General features: G+C 49.4%; 1 protein-coding gene across 1 annotated transcript in view; it reads right to left on the minus strand.

Annotated features, from left to right (window-relative positions):
- ZNF274 (zinc finger protein 274) overlaps positions 1-15809 on the minus strand; it is a 25447-nt gene extending 9638 nt beyond the window's left edge. Inside the window, exons 1-4 of the mRNA XM_042783139.1 lie at positions 15759-15809; positions 14979-15105; positions 14122-14217; positions 234-396 (exon numbers count right to left, since the gene is read on the minus strand). Coding sequence (XP_042639073.1) covers positions 234-396; positions 14122-14217; positions 14979-15105; positions 15759-15809 — 437 coding nt within the window. The remainder of the gene's footprint in view (positions 1-233; positions 397-14121; positions 14218-14978; positions 15106-15758) is intronic.
- Positions 15810-16108: the final 299 nt, after the last annotated feature.

Raw genomic sequence — 16108 nt, forward strand, 5'->3', positions numbered from 1 at the left:
AAGTCACCTCCTGGGTCAGTGTGAGGTCCTTGGGGTCCAATGAATTCTCAATTAGCTCTGCAGTAGGTTCCCCGGGGAGCTCTGAGCTTAGGCCCTCATCCTCAGCACAGATGGCCTGGGTCTGCCTGGTGCAGGTACAAGTCACCTCCTGGGTCAGTGTGAGGTCCTTGGGGTCCGCTGAATTCTCGATTAGCTCTGCAGTAGGTTCCCTGGGGAGCTCTGAGCTTAGGTCCCCATCCTCAGCATACAGGGCCTGAATCTGGGCATTGCGGGCACAGGCCACCTCCTGGTTCAGTGTGAGCACCTCCACAACCGTGATCTTCATTAGGGGATTCACATCCCTCCCCCCACCAGGGAGAGGATCCTTTTGAGATTCCAAGGGAGCCACAGGACACTCTGTGAATCAAAAGCAGAGCAAGGCAAATGGCCAATCAGCACTGACCAAAACACCAGGAAACACCAATCAGCACGGATCAACCCACCACAGACACCAATCAGCACGGATCAACCCACCACAGACACCCGTCAGCATGGATCAACCCACCAGGAGACACAATCAGCACGGATCAAGCCACCAGTCAGTACCGAGCAACCCACGGGACTTCCCAACCACCAGTTAGGTGCTGTGGAGCTGGTTTTGACTCATAGTGACCCCATGTGATAGACCAGAACTGTCCCATAGGGTTTCCTAGGCTGTCATCTTTCTGGGAAGCAGCCCTGGTGGTGTGAACAGTTAACGTTCGACCACTAATCAAAAGGTTGGCAGTTCAAACACACGCAGCAGTTCATTGGAGAAAACACCTGGCAATTTGCTCCCACAGAGGTTATAATGCAAGCAATCCTGTGGGGCAGCTCTACTCTATCACAAGGGGTCACTGTGAATTGGGATCAACAGCACCTGACAACCACCAATGCCACCTTTATGAGAGCAGATCACCAGGTCTTTCTCTGGAGGAGTTGCTGGGTGGATTTGAACCACCAACCTTTCCATTACCAGTTAAGGGTTTAACTGTTGCACCACCAGGGCTCCTTTTACCACCATTAGGGGTCTACAGTCAAGATAGGTATTAAGTGCTGGCGTGTCACGCTGTGGAGAAAGGGGAACCCCTTACACTGATGGCAGGAATGTAAACTGTGGAGCAACTTAGTCACAAGAGTAGGGCAGCTCCTCCCAAAACTTAGGAGTTACCAGAAGACTCAGGAGTCCCCGCCCCATAGGATTGCCTGCATTATAACCTCTGTGGGAGGCGCAACAAAATTAAAAACACATATCCACACAGAAACTTATATGTGAATGTTTACAGTAGCACTACACACAAAAGCCAAAAACAGGCAACAATGCAAGCGTCCATCAACAAAGGATGGTGAAAGTATTGTCACACCCAAACAATGAAACATCATCCAGCTAAGAGGAAGAATGAAACACTAAAAGGGCCTACAGCACAGATAACTTAAAAAGTGTTGCACTAAATATAAAAGACCAAATGCTGCGTGATGGTATCAACATGGAATGCCCAGAGCATACAAATCTTAACAGAAAGATCAGTAGTTGACAGAAGGGGGGAACGGATAGAATTGGGGCATGACACCTAAGGGTACGAGATTTCAGTGTGATTAAAATATTTTGGAATTAGATAGCTGTGATAATTGTACGACTTTATAAATATATTGAAAATTACTGGACTGTGCAGTTAACACGAGTGACAACTGTTGTGTATGAACACAGCCATCATGGAAACTTAGAGGAAGGGGAAGAGGGTTCAGGAAAGACCAGTGCAGCCTCTGCCCAGCAGTTCTAAGGGGGAAAAGAACCGGTTCCAGCCTCCAAGCGGCCAAGCCCGAGGATGTGTGGGAAAGGAAGTGGGGGTCGGCACACCGTCTACCACAGCACATCCGCTTACCTGAGCCCCACGGCAGTCCTGAGATGCGCAGGAAGCCCAAACCAACAGGAAACTAGACAGCCCCCTAAAACCCCATAGGAAGGCATACTGACGCGTCTTCAAACAGGCCTTAGGAAACAAATGGGGATAACCATGGATTGTGATCCTATCGGCTCCACCGCGTTTAGCCATCAAGAGTACGTGGGGTCTGGAAACAGCCTTCACTGGGCTGACCCACTCGTGGTCACGGCAGTCTGCACAGATGCAGACACACACGCCTAGGCACAGAATATGCAAATGGACAATGGCTCCATCACACACAACCACAGCACTCTGACCCACAACCGCGGTAGCAGTCGGCCCCTTGGCAGCCAAGGGCCCAGAAGCCGGGACTTGGTCAGTGACTATCACGCCCACCGCCCCGGGCACTTATGGCCTCTACTTCCGACTCAGGACCAATCAGGGAAAGTAAAGCGCTCTCCAGCCAATCACGTAACACGCCTCTCTCCTACCGAGCGTGCCTCCGCTTCCAACCAGAACTAAGCTTTCCTTCCTGGCCCCGGCCTGAGTCCCTGTCCAACACCAGCGACCTTGGCTGACATCTTTGCTACGTATAGTAAGCGCCCAGTCCGCGCCCTTACTGAGTGCGCTCTATTCCCACAACACACACGACCTGAGCAGCTTGCTCTACGATGGAACAAAACTGGAAACATGTCAAAACACGGTCCTTGAAAATTGAACGATTACCGTGCAGAGGCAAAAGATGACGATCATGTGGGATTATTGTGCGAAAGTTCCTGGGGCAGAAACGAAAAGAAGCATACAGCTGTAAGTGTGGAGTAACTGCAGCTGTGTTTGGGAAAAGGGTTTTTAAAAAAAAAAAAAAAAAAAAAAGGACAAATCAGACGTCACGAGCAGCTGCTGGCACACGCCGCACTTGCCGATTTCTCGGCATCCCTATTCTTCCTGCACCGACTAAAACTCAACGCGAGCACTCATTCACAGGCGCTGAGGGGCCGAATTTGCAGAAATACGGTGGTTCCTGGGGAACCGGCCTCGGCTGAGCGACCGCCCCGTTACGCGGCGTTTGGGTCACGGTCGCGCGCTTCGACTTCCCTACCCATAAAATAGCGGCCATGTTCCTTCTGCTCCCAGCAAGGCCTGCCAAAGAACGCTTCCGGCAGGCCCCGGAAGTGCGCCGCGCGCCTGGGCCACCATCTGTACTACAATTCCCAGGAGTCTCGGCGCCCGGACTTCCGGAGCCGCCATCTCGAAGTAGCGGCTGCTAAGAGTCGCTGGCTCGGTTATAAAGCAAACGAACGGGGCTTCTTTCCCCACAGGGCCCCGCAGCTCCCCACACACCCTCCTAATGTGCAAGTCCGTTTCCCCCGGAGTCACACGGGCGCTTTCGTGGCGCAGCCGAGGACCAGCGCCCGACTCCGTCCTCCGTGGGTTCCCGCATTTACGGGTAGAAGAGTCAGCTGGTAGTGCAGTTGCTGGCGCGCCGGGCGAAGGCTGCAGAGAGAGGTGCTGCCACGCGCCCTAACGCTCAGCCCTTCTTGTCACGCCTTTCCTGCCTGTTTTTCCTCAGTTGACTAATCGGGACGTTTAATCTGTCACCACCCTCTGCCGAGATAAAGGAACACCGGTGGTGCAGTGGTTAAAGCACTCTGCTGCGAACCACCAGCCATCCCACGGGAGAAAGACGTGGCAGGCCGTTTTCACAGACTGCAGCCTTGGAAACCCTACGGGCCGCTCTAGTCTGTCCTCTACGGTGGCGAGTTCGAATCAACTGGACAGGCCGGTTCACTTTAGCTCCCCCCTCCCCTCAACAAGCCTCGGAACTGCCTTTTGTGAGCCCGGCCCTTTCCTAATTTATCTTCAGCTCTCTGCTGCGTTCCTGTCCCTTAGGATCCCCAGGCCTGTACTCATTTTCCTGTCATTTCCTGATCTGAAAGCTAAATTTGAGGGCTGTCTTTGGATTGGCGTGCTTAAGAGTCGGAATTTGCTCTGGGGTCATTCAAGGTGCCAGGGGCATTCCGGAATTCACAGGCGTCCCCCACCAGCAGCAGCACTGGTCTGAGTACCTAACCTGTGACCCTGCTTCCTGCCAGGCCGCAGGGAGGACTCTGGGCAACAGTCACCCATGACACTTAAGAAAAATCACTTAGTTCTCCGTATTGCTAACAGAGTTCTCATTTTTTAACTTTGACTTCCCCCCCTTGGTTAATCAGGAATTTTCACAGTAAAAATCCACAGAGACTCTGTAAAACAGAAACCCGCCAGAGAAGGAAAATGCAAGTATTTTCCACCAAAAAGAGTGAAAATGTTAGGTCTGCTGCTGTCAAAAGTGGAAAACGTGTGACCCAGAAAAATACAACCACCCCCCCTCACCATGCACGGTTCAGCTTTCACTGCACTTAGGGTCTCTGTCCCCCCAAAGTAGCCGTGGGAGTCTTTCTAGCCTATTCCCAATCCCCTCTCAATTTTTTTCTCCTTTTAATTCCTTTCCCTTCTTATCCACAGGGCTTTGAAGGCTCCCCTGCTTAAGAATTTGGTGTTGAATTCAAACACAGACTCAATTGTCTTAAGAGGCCAACTTTCCAGCTCTTGAGTATGCCCAACTCTGCATCTGGACATCAGGGATGCTTCAGCTTGGCCAAGGTATGCTAGGGGTCCAGGAGTCTGCTGCCCCCCACACAGCATGGTTCTATAAAGCGCTTATTGGCTGCCAGGCACGGAAGATACCTCACAACAACACACACACTCAGCACACCTCCCACCCACTACCATGGATTCCGTATCAGTGACGCTACAGGGCAGAGAAGAACTGTCCCACAGGGTTTACAAGGCTATAAGACTGTCAGAAGCAGAGTGCCTCATCTTTCTCCCATGGAGTGACAGTGGGTTTGAGCCACTGACCTTACTGTTAGCAGCTGAGTTCTTTGGCCACTGTGCCACCAGAGCAATGCCTCTTTGTCCTATAAACCCCCCCCCCCCCACACACACACAGCATCTCTAAGGTAATCTTACCATCCATTCCTGGGAAATACTCGCCCCACTTCCTGAGACGATGGGAGCTCAGCTACTTGGGTGGCCACTCACCCACAAAGCCACTGCTTGATAGTCACCATCAGTACCAGTTCCACTCACCAGTGAAGAGACCCCAAGGCAACAAGGGTAAGAACAGCCCCTCATCCTTGTCCTGTTACATTGTTATTCAAATCACATTAACCTTTCAGCAAAGGTCTTCCTGCTCTGGGCATCAGCCTCCCAGCCTAAGGCACCCAAGTGTGGGCACAGCAGCAGAGACTATCGACAGCTGCCATTTTCTTCCTCATTACCATTTTCTCTCATATACTGTGCTGCTTCCCGTCCAAAACAGAAATCAGACCAAGGTTCGCTGTCTTCCTAGTGAATGGGGATTCCTTTCACCACGTGATCTAGGGGCTACTATTCTGCCAACGTAATGATAACTGTCAATGCCCTTTTGACAGCTAGGAGCTCTGGTGGTGTAGTGGTTAGCCTGTTTGGCTGCTAACCAGAAGGTCGGTGGTTTAAATACATCAGTTTCTCCTCTGCAGGAGAAAGGGGTGGCAGTCACCTTCCGTGCCAACTTACAGCCTTGGAAACCCTAAGAGATAAGGCAATTCTACTCTACCCATCAACTCACTGAGAGTCAGAACCGACCTGATGGCACTAGGTTTGGGTTTTCAACAGCAGGGTGGGGGCGGGTAGCGCCCCTCCTCCCTCTGCTTGCTGCCAGGTCCTTTCTGCCTTTCTTCCCTTGCCTTCCGCCACCCTCCACCCAGTCCAGGATGAAGCCAGCACACCCTCACTCCTTCTCTCCATCACTCTCCCCTCAGCTCTGCATCACCTTCTGCTAACTGTCTCCCCACGGGTCTTCAGAGGCTGCCAACAGGGTCACAGGACCCACCAAAGCCTGTCGATGACTTTCTGAGTCAGTCAGTCTCTGAAGCAATGACAGTAGCTACTATCTCATGAAGGCCACCCAGGGCCTGAGCTTGACACCAGGGCGCAAGTCCACCAGTCCCAGAGAAGAAGAGTGTTCACCCCATGTAGAAAAGAGGTGAAAGGTGAGGATTTGTGGTCCGGCCTACCCAACTGGGGCCCAAATGGGCTGGGAGACAAACTTTGTTCTTTCATGGCCTGGTTTCCTCACACATGCCAAGCAAGCCTCACCCAGGGGCCTTTGTGCTTGCTGTCCCTGCCTGCAAAGTTTCCCCCGACATCTTGCCCACGCAGCTCTCAGCGTCTAGGAGCAATCCTGCTCACTGCCCCTCGCATGTCCCCTCACTTCCCTCCCTTTGCAATAGTCTGCTACCCCAGCCTATCTGCTAACTCATCCATCACCTCTCCTGTCCAGTAAGGACGTGTACTAGCTCTGTACTCAGGCAGGTGGCCAGCGTGGCCCAGAAGCTGAACTACCAAGTGCATCTTTGGGGATTTGCAGCTCACTGGCCATGTGCACTAGCAGCCCTGGAATGGATGTGGGCCCCTCAGAGCGGGCTGGAGCTGCTCTGCTCACCGTGTGGCCCAGCCCTAGCACAGGCCCTGTCATCACTGCTTCTCGGCAACAGGGTGAAGGAAAATGCCGAGCAGCACACCTGGGCCTTCCCAGCCTCCCGTCTTGATGCCAGGAACCCCACTGGCACTGTGACCTGTGTACAATCTGGAAATGACTATGGAGGCCTGCTGCTACTCAGGGCTCCATCTCCGACAGCCAGTGTCACCTGTCTGCACCAGCCCAGGTCAGGGACATACTGCTGGTCCTGGGGTAACGAACAGCTCAGTAGCACCTCTCCGGAGATTGCTGGCTGGGACAACTGCATGACTTGACTTAAGGAACTGCTCACAGTTACAGCTTTTTAGGTACTCAAGGGGCCAACAGTCTATTCAAATTTTCTGTGTCCCAGAAGCTTGGGATTTTCTTTAAACAGCACAGACATTCCTTAGTAATTTATCCTTAGGTGCCATTTAGAAAAACATTATTGGGACTAGGTCAAGGAACCTGGTGGTGTGGTGGTCACACACTGACAGCTAACCGAAAGGCCAGCAGTTCAAACCCACACAACAGCTCTAAGGGAGGAAGACTTGGCAATCTTCCTGCAAGGATTCTAGTTTAGAAAATGTTACAGGGCAGTTCCAATCTGTAACATGGAAGGTTGCTATGCCTTAGAATCGACTTTACAGCACATTAACAGCATTAAGTACTATTTTAAAAAAAACCCCACAAACTCAAAATGCTGCTAAATTTTTTTCCTCTCCAAATATGTAAAACAAAGCTATTTATTTGTTTATTTTGTACTCTGTTACCTTGCTGAACTCTCCTTACTGTAACAGTATTCCAAAGAATTTTCTTAAAACAGTGGTGAATTAAGACCTACAAATATTCAAAAATTGTCTCTCTTATGCCCTAGTGAGAACGTGACATATGCTATAGCAAGAGCTTGTTACCACTGCATCTGGTGCTTGGACACCAAGCCATTCTTGCAGCAGGGAAGCTGGCTTCTGAAAGGAGCTTGGGCAAAAGGCACTGCCAGGGCAGGAGTGAGATGCAGCTGGACGCTTCAAGAGTTAACATTAGCATTTCTTCTGAGATCAATTTTAATAACTTTACACTTTTCAAAAAATTCTTTTCCACTGTATTGTTTGTTCACTCTTAGGCTTAACAAATGATTACTGATCACAGATGCTGTATTGGCAGCTGGGCCGGGAGCTAGTGCTACAGCATGAAGGAGACAGCCACTGCCATTTGTGAGCAGTTATGGGCAGCTCTGTTAAAAACGAACAGGAAGTCCAAAGGCACAGAGGAACAGGTGGTGATAGTTAAGTCACACCAGGTCCCCTTGAGGGGCAGCCTATGGAATATGAATACTTACGTTTCCATATTCTTTCCAAGATGATCAAATGACCAACAAATATGCATATGTTTTCCCGTATTGATGTGTTCTGCAGACGTGTTTGGGGACTGTTTCGTAGCAGCATGTATGACCGGTCTCATTCGTTGTAACAGCCATGCAAAGAACGGTAATTAAAGCCTTTGGTGTTGAGTACATGCCTAGGTTTTTAGCTTGCCTTTTGTTTTTGATTAATTCTTTGTTTTTGTGTTTTGTCTATGCCAGAAAATGAGCTCTTGGATTATTTTTCTCCAATCCATTTCCGATTTATATATTCCCGTAGTTAGCTTGATCACTTTTCCTTTCTTTTCTTACGATTTCTAGAGATATTTTCCCATAAAACTTTTTTAGCCAGAAGTTTTTCATTTGTTTTCCCTCTTACTCATTGAACAGTGAAGGCACTGTAGGCTTGGAATCTCCCTTGGGGATCAAGTCCAGAAGGCAGAGAGCAGCACCTAACAGCTAGCCTCCCAGAACAGGGATCAAGATGACCTGAGTCCCAGAAATGCCTGGAAGGTGGGAGAATGCAAAGCGTCTTTGAAAAAAAAGATGTCACGACACGAGGCCACATACTGCTGCCTTCCAGCCATCACACCTGACAGTCACTGAGAGCCCAGACTTCAACCCAGTCTCCAGTGACCAGTGCCCCTCAGTTCTTGGTGGCACTACTATGATGTGTCTGCCCACCACTTGTCATCTGCCCTTCTTCTCTCAGAGACTTGCTTTGTCTTCAATCTCTTGTGCCGCTGGCCCAACCCTTGTGTCCTGACATTTCTTCAGCCACTTGTTTACTCAACCATAACTCTCTGAGGTTCTGGCAATTTGGTCATTGTGCTAGCCCCTGAGGATGCACATGTAAAATGAAAAAATAAGGATGTCTACACTCAGCTGTATCATTTTTTTTCTAGATGTTCAGGTCAGATTACAGATCAAACTAGAAGAGACAAGACATGTTTTAATATCCATGTATACTTAAGTAATCAAAAGTTCCAGGAAGCGTTTGTCCTCCTGTATGACTTACTGGTGTAAAAGTGAGGTGGGGCATTTTGTGTTCGTTATTCAATGAGATTCTCTCCAGTTTGCTGTTTCAATTCTATCATTTAAGGTGAGTGAACAAGGTCTGCTCCCATATGAGTTCTCAGATGTTGAACATGAGGACTCCTACTGAAGTTTCCCACATTGCTAACCTCAGGGAATTCTTGCCTGTGAGATCTGTAACACCCAAAGCCTTTGGCACACTGATTACTCTCTGAGGTTCATCTCCAGGATGACTGCGTGGAGCTGAGTAAGACAGGCACACGATACCTTTTCTACAGTGATCACTTCTTGACACTTTCGTAACACTCACGTGTAGTTATATGGTATAATAACACTGTCAAACCATAACAATAACTGTTGTAATAAATGGAATTTTTTGCTCCAGTATGAATTCTCTTAGGACGACAGGTCTGGCTCAGTGCCTTTCTTGCTATGATCAGTTTCCTGGGATTCCTTCCCTGTGTGAGTTCTCAGATGCAGAAAAACTCACAGAGGAAAAGGACTTCCTCCACTCAGGGTCCTGGGAGGTTTGTCTTCTGCATGAACCTTCTCTTGGTAAAGAGGGCAGAGCTGAGCTGAAAGCAATCTTCCTCGTACTGAACATATCTATTCCATCTCATCCAGAATGACGCACTTCTTGTGCAAAACAAGTACATTCTACTGACGTCCCATCGTCCACATATTCACTTCACATCCTGTGTTAGTCCTCTCAGATGACACAAAGAATGAAACCCACAAGGCTGCCCTATATTCCTTCCAATAAAGTAGTCCTGTATAAATGACTTTTCTGCTGCTACTGTTTAGGTCTCACAGACTGGCCACACTCAGAGCAGAAGGGCTGATATCCTGCTAGCTGAATGTCCTGTAGACTGTCCTAAGGTCATGACCTTCACAAGTGTGTTCCCTTCATTATCTCACTGATGGTTAATTCTGGGTTAGATCTGGAGCCTTCACCCCAGGAGTCATGTATGTGGTAACGTTTTCTGAGTAGATACCGAGGGCTGGCTAAGGTCTGAGCGCCATCTAAGATGTCCCCAAATTCCGTGTCCTCCCACCACCCCTCTGTAATGCTCAAGGATGATGCCATTTCCCTTAAGTGTTCACGCAGCTTCTCTACTTCAACAACAGCACCCATACTGCCAGTGTGTGTTCTAACATGGCGAGTTGGAAAGTTTCATATTAACACTCAGCTCTGCATTCAGGCTTGGTTCTCTGCATTACAGAAATCAGTGTGGGAGAAAAAGAGCATTACAGGGAATGGATGGCTTACCAAGCAGCATAACACGCAATTCTGAATGCCTGCCCACTAACCACTTCACATGCTGATGTCCTGCCTGCCTTCCTTCTGAGCTCCAGGCCAGTGCATGCAACTGGCTTCGCAGGCCTCACCTGGACCTCTCTCGGGTCCCCTCATTCATGCTTTCTTAGCAGAATGCACACATGATGGCTCAATAAACTGTGCAGCCCAGGTGAAAGCTCTAAGCCAGTTCACTGTACTATCTTTGGAACTTTAAAATGGTTTCCAAAAAAAATCTCGAAAATAAACCAAACCTAAACATGCTACATCTCTATCCTTCAAAAATGCCTATCCCTTCCGCACTTCATGAGCTAATGCCAAAATTCCAGTACTAATGTTTCTCCTTCACTGTATTTTTAAAATGTAATATTCAAATATACACCTATGCAATAAATACACGTTACAAAGAACAACCACACAAGTTTTGTGAAGCCTTCATTTTACTCACGACCTGGAGGATACAGGGGTTTCCTTTCCTTTGGCCCTTTCATGCCACTTGTCCTCATCCCAGTGCTACTCTCGCAGGGAAACCAACAGCCCCTGCCTGCTTCCCTTCTTGCCCAACCACAGATCTTTGTCCACAGGCACCTGGAGTGAGCCTTGAAAAGCCACGTCATAGACCTGGCTCAAAACCTGCTTCCTATTCACACCCAGAATTAAACTCCCCTCAGAGTTTAAGGCCCTATGTGATCTGCTACACCCCGCTTCCAAAAGGCAGCTCCCACATCTGCATACCCCCTTTACCACGTGCCAGACCACCAGTTGCCTCCACTTCTTCAATGTTCCGAGCTCTTTCCATCTCACAGTCACCCTAAACTTTGTCTCATGCCTGGAAAGCTTTCTACCACTTGCACACATCTCGGGATGTTTTTCAGAAATAAATGGCTTACAAGTCACCACTTCAGTATCTCAACTGCATTTTCCACTGCTCCCTCTGTATTTCTCCTCCTCAGTACTTACCATGGCTTATAATTACATTCATGCGTGTTCTCTGTACAGGGCACTGCCTGTGGACTGATTTCTATGATGGCAGGAATATGCCAGGTCTTCAGTTTATTCTAACAGCCAGTGTTTCGTACACTGCATGAGACCAGAGTATGTACTTGTGACATGAAAGGAAGAAATGGACTGGAGGGCAAACGTCACATGAAGGACTCTGTGACCCCAGAGACGCACATGGCAACAACCACCACATGCCCTGCTTGTGCAGACAGCATCCTGCCAAGCTTCCCTACACGCAGCTCCTCACCATGGGACACCCCAAAGCTCTGGATCTAGTTCTTAACCCACAATGCTCCTGTGATGGCTGCATTCAAGGAAGTACCAGGTCATCCAGGAGAGCTGCACAGCCAGGAGACACCAGGCTTGCTCGCACAGATGAGACCTGAGGTCCAGGAAGGGTGTGATATAGACACTGCACCCAGAGTACAGTCAAAACCACAAAGACTGGTAGGGACATCAGAAGACTGCTCAAGAGAACAAAGGTAGCCTTTGGCCAGATACAGTGAGCCCTCATAGTGAAGGATGCTGCATGGGGGGCACAGCTCAGTGACCTGTGCTAGAGTCAGTCAACCGAGGCTGTCAATGAAGGCAATGAAAGGGATGGCTTGGTATATGAGAAACAAAGTATGCTGATGCTGAGCTGACAAGCTGCCACTTGGGAAAATCAGAAACAGGGTCCAAAAGAGGGGACACAGAGCCCCAGAGTCCAGTTCCTCTATGTTGTGGTCAACAGACCACCTTGTCCAAAGATGTGGGGGGCCAGCTCAGACCCTGCCCACAGTGGAAAGCCCCCTTCCTGTCTGCATCAGAGTGCAGAGAACAAAGGAAAGGGACAGCATCCAGAGTTTTCTTTGCAAAGCCAGTATGTGATGGTGCCAAAGTTGACAGAGATGGGCCAAACGCAAATAAAAAATGAAAACACTCTCTGAACTGATCTGTGAATGGTGATGCAAAAATCCTTTACAAAAACCCAACAGGATGGCTGTCATGTTACTGTGTTCACCATTCCAAGAAAATGCCTCTGACTGCCTCAGAAGGCTGCAGGAGCCCCCGGGCTATCACAGGTTTCTGTTTACTGCAAAGGGATAATCATTTCTATATCCAAGCAAAAATCAATCTGTGTCAACACAGAACCCAGCATCATGCACGTGAACACCCAGAAAGTTTCTCATGTCAGCCAGAGACCCAACACCCACTCAGCACACTGTCCAATTCACGTTTAGAAGCATGCGGAACCAAATTACACAACTGCCCAAAAGAAGTAAAGGAAAATACTGGTACACTGGTCTCATCCTGTATATTTGTCAAAGTGACTTCACTGTGGGAAATTTCCTGAGTGTTACAAACATTAAGTGGATTGTCCCTGGGTCATCGGCAATCGCCTGACCAGAAAGACGCACAGCAACGCTAACAACGCTGAACAGTGCTGGGAAGGCCGACTGAACACAGGGAACAAGGAAGGCAAGCTGATCCCTCTACAGACATCAGTGCCAAAACAGACTGATTGCCCACCAGGTAATGTCTAAGTCCAACCAAGCACAATACACCTTCTCACTGGATTTCCTCAGCAAATCCTGAGCAAATGATGGGTAAGTGCTCATCTGAAAAGCAGAAAACTGAGAATGGCTAAAAATTAAAACAAAAAAGAGAGCTGCCACTACTTCCCCAAGCTCGTTGTAAAACAACAATAACTAAAACAGCATTGTATTTACTCAGAAACAAAAACATGCAAGTCAAAGGGAGAGTCCAGAAGGGACCTGACCATGGTGACAAGGGGAAGTCAGTCCACAGAAAAGACAGGGTTTCCAATAACAGGAGGAAGGAGCCAGTCAGAAAATGGTACCCAAAGTACTAGTGCCCCCCATCATATTTGAAAGTAAATTCCAGTAAAAACAAAAGACAAATGAAAGAAATACTGAAACACAGGAAAGTATTTGTATAGTTCACCTATGTATGATGTGAAAGCTATAATCCAGAGTCAAAACGGATTTAGGAACAAACAACCCTGAAATGGTAATACTTCTGTACGATAAAAAACACATTAAAGAAAGGTGAAAAATATTGGCTCAGGATAATCTGCCATAGTAATATCTAGAATGTACCAAGTTCCCACAAATTAAAAACAAAGAATGATATAAAAAGACAAATCAATAGGAAAAAATTGGAAAGGACCTGAACTTAACAAAGAAAAAAACCACAAATAGCCCCTTTGAGACAATACGTTCATCCTCATTAGCAGAGAGAAATTAAACAGGTGAAACACTCAGTGCATAATTTCTGCAAACCTTAGAAGACCATGAGTTACCAGTGACGAAGGGGAAAAGTCAGCTTGTGGATGTAAGCAGCTGGAGGGTTTTAAAGATTTCAGCCAGTAATCACTACGCCCAGATTTTCAAATTACACATTGGTTGACCCTGCAATTCCATTTTTAGATGTCTATCCACTTATTTTACTGCCTCAGAACCCAAGGAGGAGTCACTATGAGTCGGGTCCGACTCGACAGCACATAACAATCCACTTTTGAAAAACCTAATTCATGCCTGCAATGAAACGTACACAGAGAAGTCCTCCCCACCAAGCCAGGTATGTAAAATTGATGATTTGAACATTCATCAAGAGAAGATGAAATGTCCCCAAATGCAAACATAGGCTCACATGCCCACACAAGCACACAGAAAAATATCTGACAGGAGACACACACCACAAAGAGAATGCTGATTACCTAAAGGGAGGGTGTAGACTCTGGGTGACGGAACCTCCCACCATTACCCCATATACCACCTACCACCTACACTAAATTTACCTTCCTGCTCAAGTAGGTCGTCCCTGACTGAAAGGCGGATCTGCAGTGACTCTGCACGTCTGCCACTGCTCAATGGGTACTGCACTTGAGGGCTTTGCCTACCTTCTTTCCCCAAACACCATACCCTGACTGACCAGTCAGCCTGTTACCTGCAGGGACTCCCACTTGCCTGGTTCTCACCTGGATAGGTGTCTTGAGGGAGTTCTCTCTCCTTCAGCCACAATTCCTCCGCCTCCTCTAACTGAGATACCACATCTGGTTTGGAGAGCTGGTGTTCTGCTCAAGGGAAGAGAGAGAGGGCTTGGGGGTCTGAGTTTGGGAGAAAACACTGCCCCGCTGGGGCACACGTGGTCCCTTTCCCTCCCCACCTTCTCCTTGCTATATGGGATGACTTCTGGTCTGGAACAGTGTCCGCAACCTCATCGTGTCAGATGCTTGCTTCCTCACAATCCTGTGCAGTTAGGGACAGCTGTGGGGCCCACTTCTGGCCTAAGATACAGAAAGGGAGGTCCACTGAAGCCCCTCGGGAAATCTCGTTTATGTGATAAACATGTCACCTGGGAAACCAGGACTGGCCCAGGCCAACTGCTTCCGTTTTCTCAGCCTGGAATATGAATTATGAAGCTCAGAACCACGACTATGGAGCAACAGGTCTCAGAATGAGAAAGAACATGCTAACAGTAGAGATATTAAGGAACCAAGATCTTTGATCCTCTGTGGCTGCTGGACACTGACTCTATCTCTCTGGAGCTCATTAGGAAAACAAATGTCTCTTGTTGAGGCTGGAAACATCCCTGAAAGGCCCGCTTCAGGGGCTCTGAGGGACAGCCTAGGGGAAACTTCAGTAGTACCATAAAGTGCCTATTTCCCATGGCTACAAAGCCAAGCCTTCTCCCTTGGGCTTCAGGGCCCATACATACCCATTCTGATCCCTGCAGCCTGACCCCAAGCACAGACACACACCTCAGAGGCACCACGTTTGGGCTTCAAAGCGTGATCTTTATTGACACGGCGAGGCCAGGCCAGGCCAGCCTTACCCACTGAGACCAGGTTCCAGTAGTTCTCCAGCACCATCTCCCTGTAGAGAGTCTTCTGCACAGGCTCCAGCAGGTCCCACTCCTCCGGGGTAAAAGCCACAGTCACGTCCTCAAAGGTCACTGGTTCCTAAGACCCACAAGTACCGGTTCAGCAAAAGCCAGTCCACACTCATGCTGACAGCACAGAGGAGGCTGACCCAGCCCAGGATGCAGGTCTACAACATAACCTAAGAATTCTGGGTTCTAGAAAATCCACACCACCGTCTCAGCTCCTGCTTTTATGAGAGCTAAGCAAACCCAAGCTTGACCCAGTTCAGGTCACAGAAAGACAACACGAGAGGGTGCCTTCCTCCATGATTTCTCATTAACCTATTGTGACTTCAGGATAAGCTTATCATTGTTCCACAGGGGGGCTCCCTCAACGAGGCTTCGATCTCCACCCTGAGCCCTGATGCTTCTCCCTCCTTCCTCGTCAGGAACGCATTTCCTCCTTGTAACTGAGCTCGGTTCACCTTCCCTGTCGCTGGATGCCAAAGAAACTCCTGAAACCTACCCACCACTGCAGACCCTACAAAGAAGGTGGAAGAACCCCGCTCTCACCCGCCAACCCTCCACAAGCTGCCCTCAGCTCTAAGCACCCCTGGAAACACGTCTGTCTCTCCTCGCAAGGCGGGGGCCCCTCATGCCCGGCCAGCCTCTCCCTCTCCCCGAGGGGTCCTGGGACCTGGGGACCCACCCCCGTGGGCAGGCGGGCTCACGCCGAAGGAAACCTCTACTTACCCCAGACCAGGCCTTGGGGAGGGCCGTCCTTTCCCCACTCCTCCTCAACATGGTTCCTGGGGCGGGCAGGGTGCTGGGAAGGCCGATTCTGAGGAGAGGAAGAGGCGTGAGGGACCCGTCCCCGGGAAGTGGCAGATGCACCCCCGACCTCTGACCGGGTCAGCTCCCGCCCACCCGCCACGCCAGTAAGGTGGATCTGGAACCATCCTCACGGCCGGAGAGCTCGGTTCTCCCCCACATCGTATCCCTCCGCACGCCCCTCCCAGCCCGGAGGGCGCGGTCTTCCTCTCCGCTCCCGCGTCCCCGGCCATGCCGGTCCCGCCGTGGGAAAGCGGCAGGCGAGGCTAGAC

The sequence above is a fragment of the Orycteropus afer genome, unplaced genomic scaffold, assembly GCF_000298275.1.
Source record: "Orycteropus afer afer isolate SDZICR_OR568_19922 unplaced genomic scaffold, OryAfe1.0 scaffold00694, whole genome shotgun sequence".
NCBI classification, from domain to species: domain Eukaryota; kingdom Metazoa; phylum Chordata; class Mammalia; order Tubulidentata; family Orycteropodidae; genus Orycteropus; species Orycteropus afer.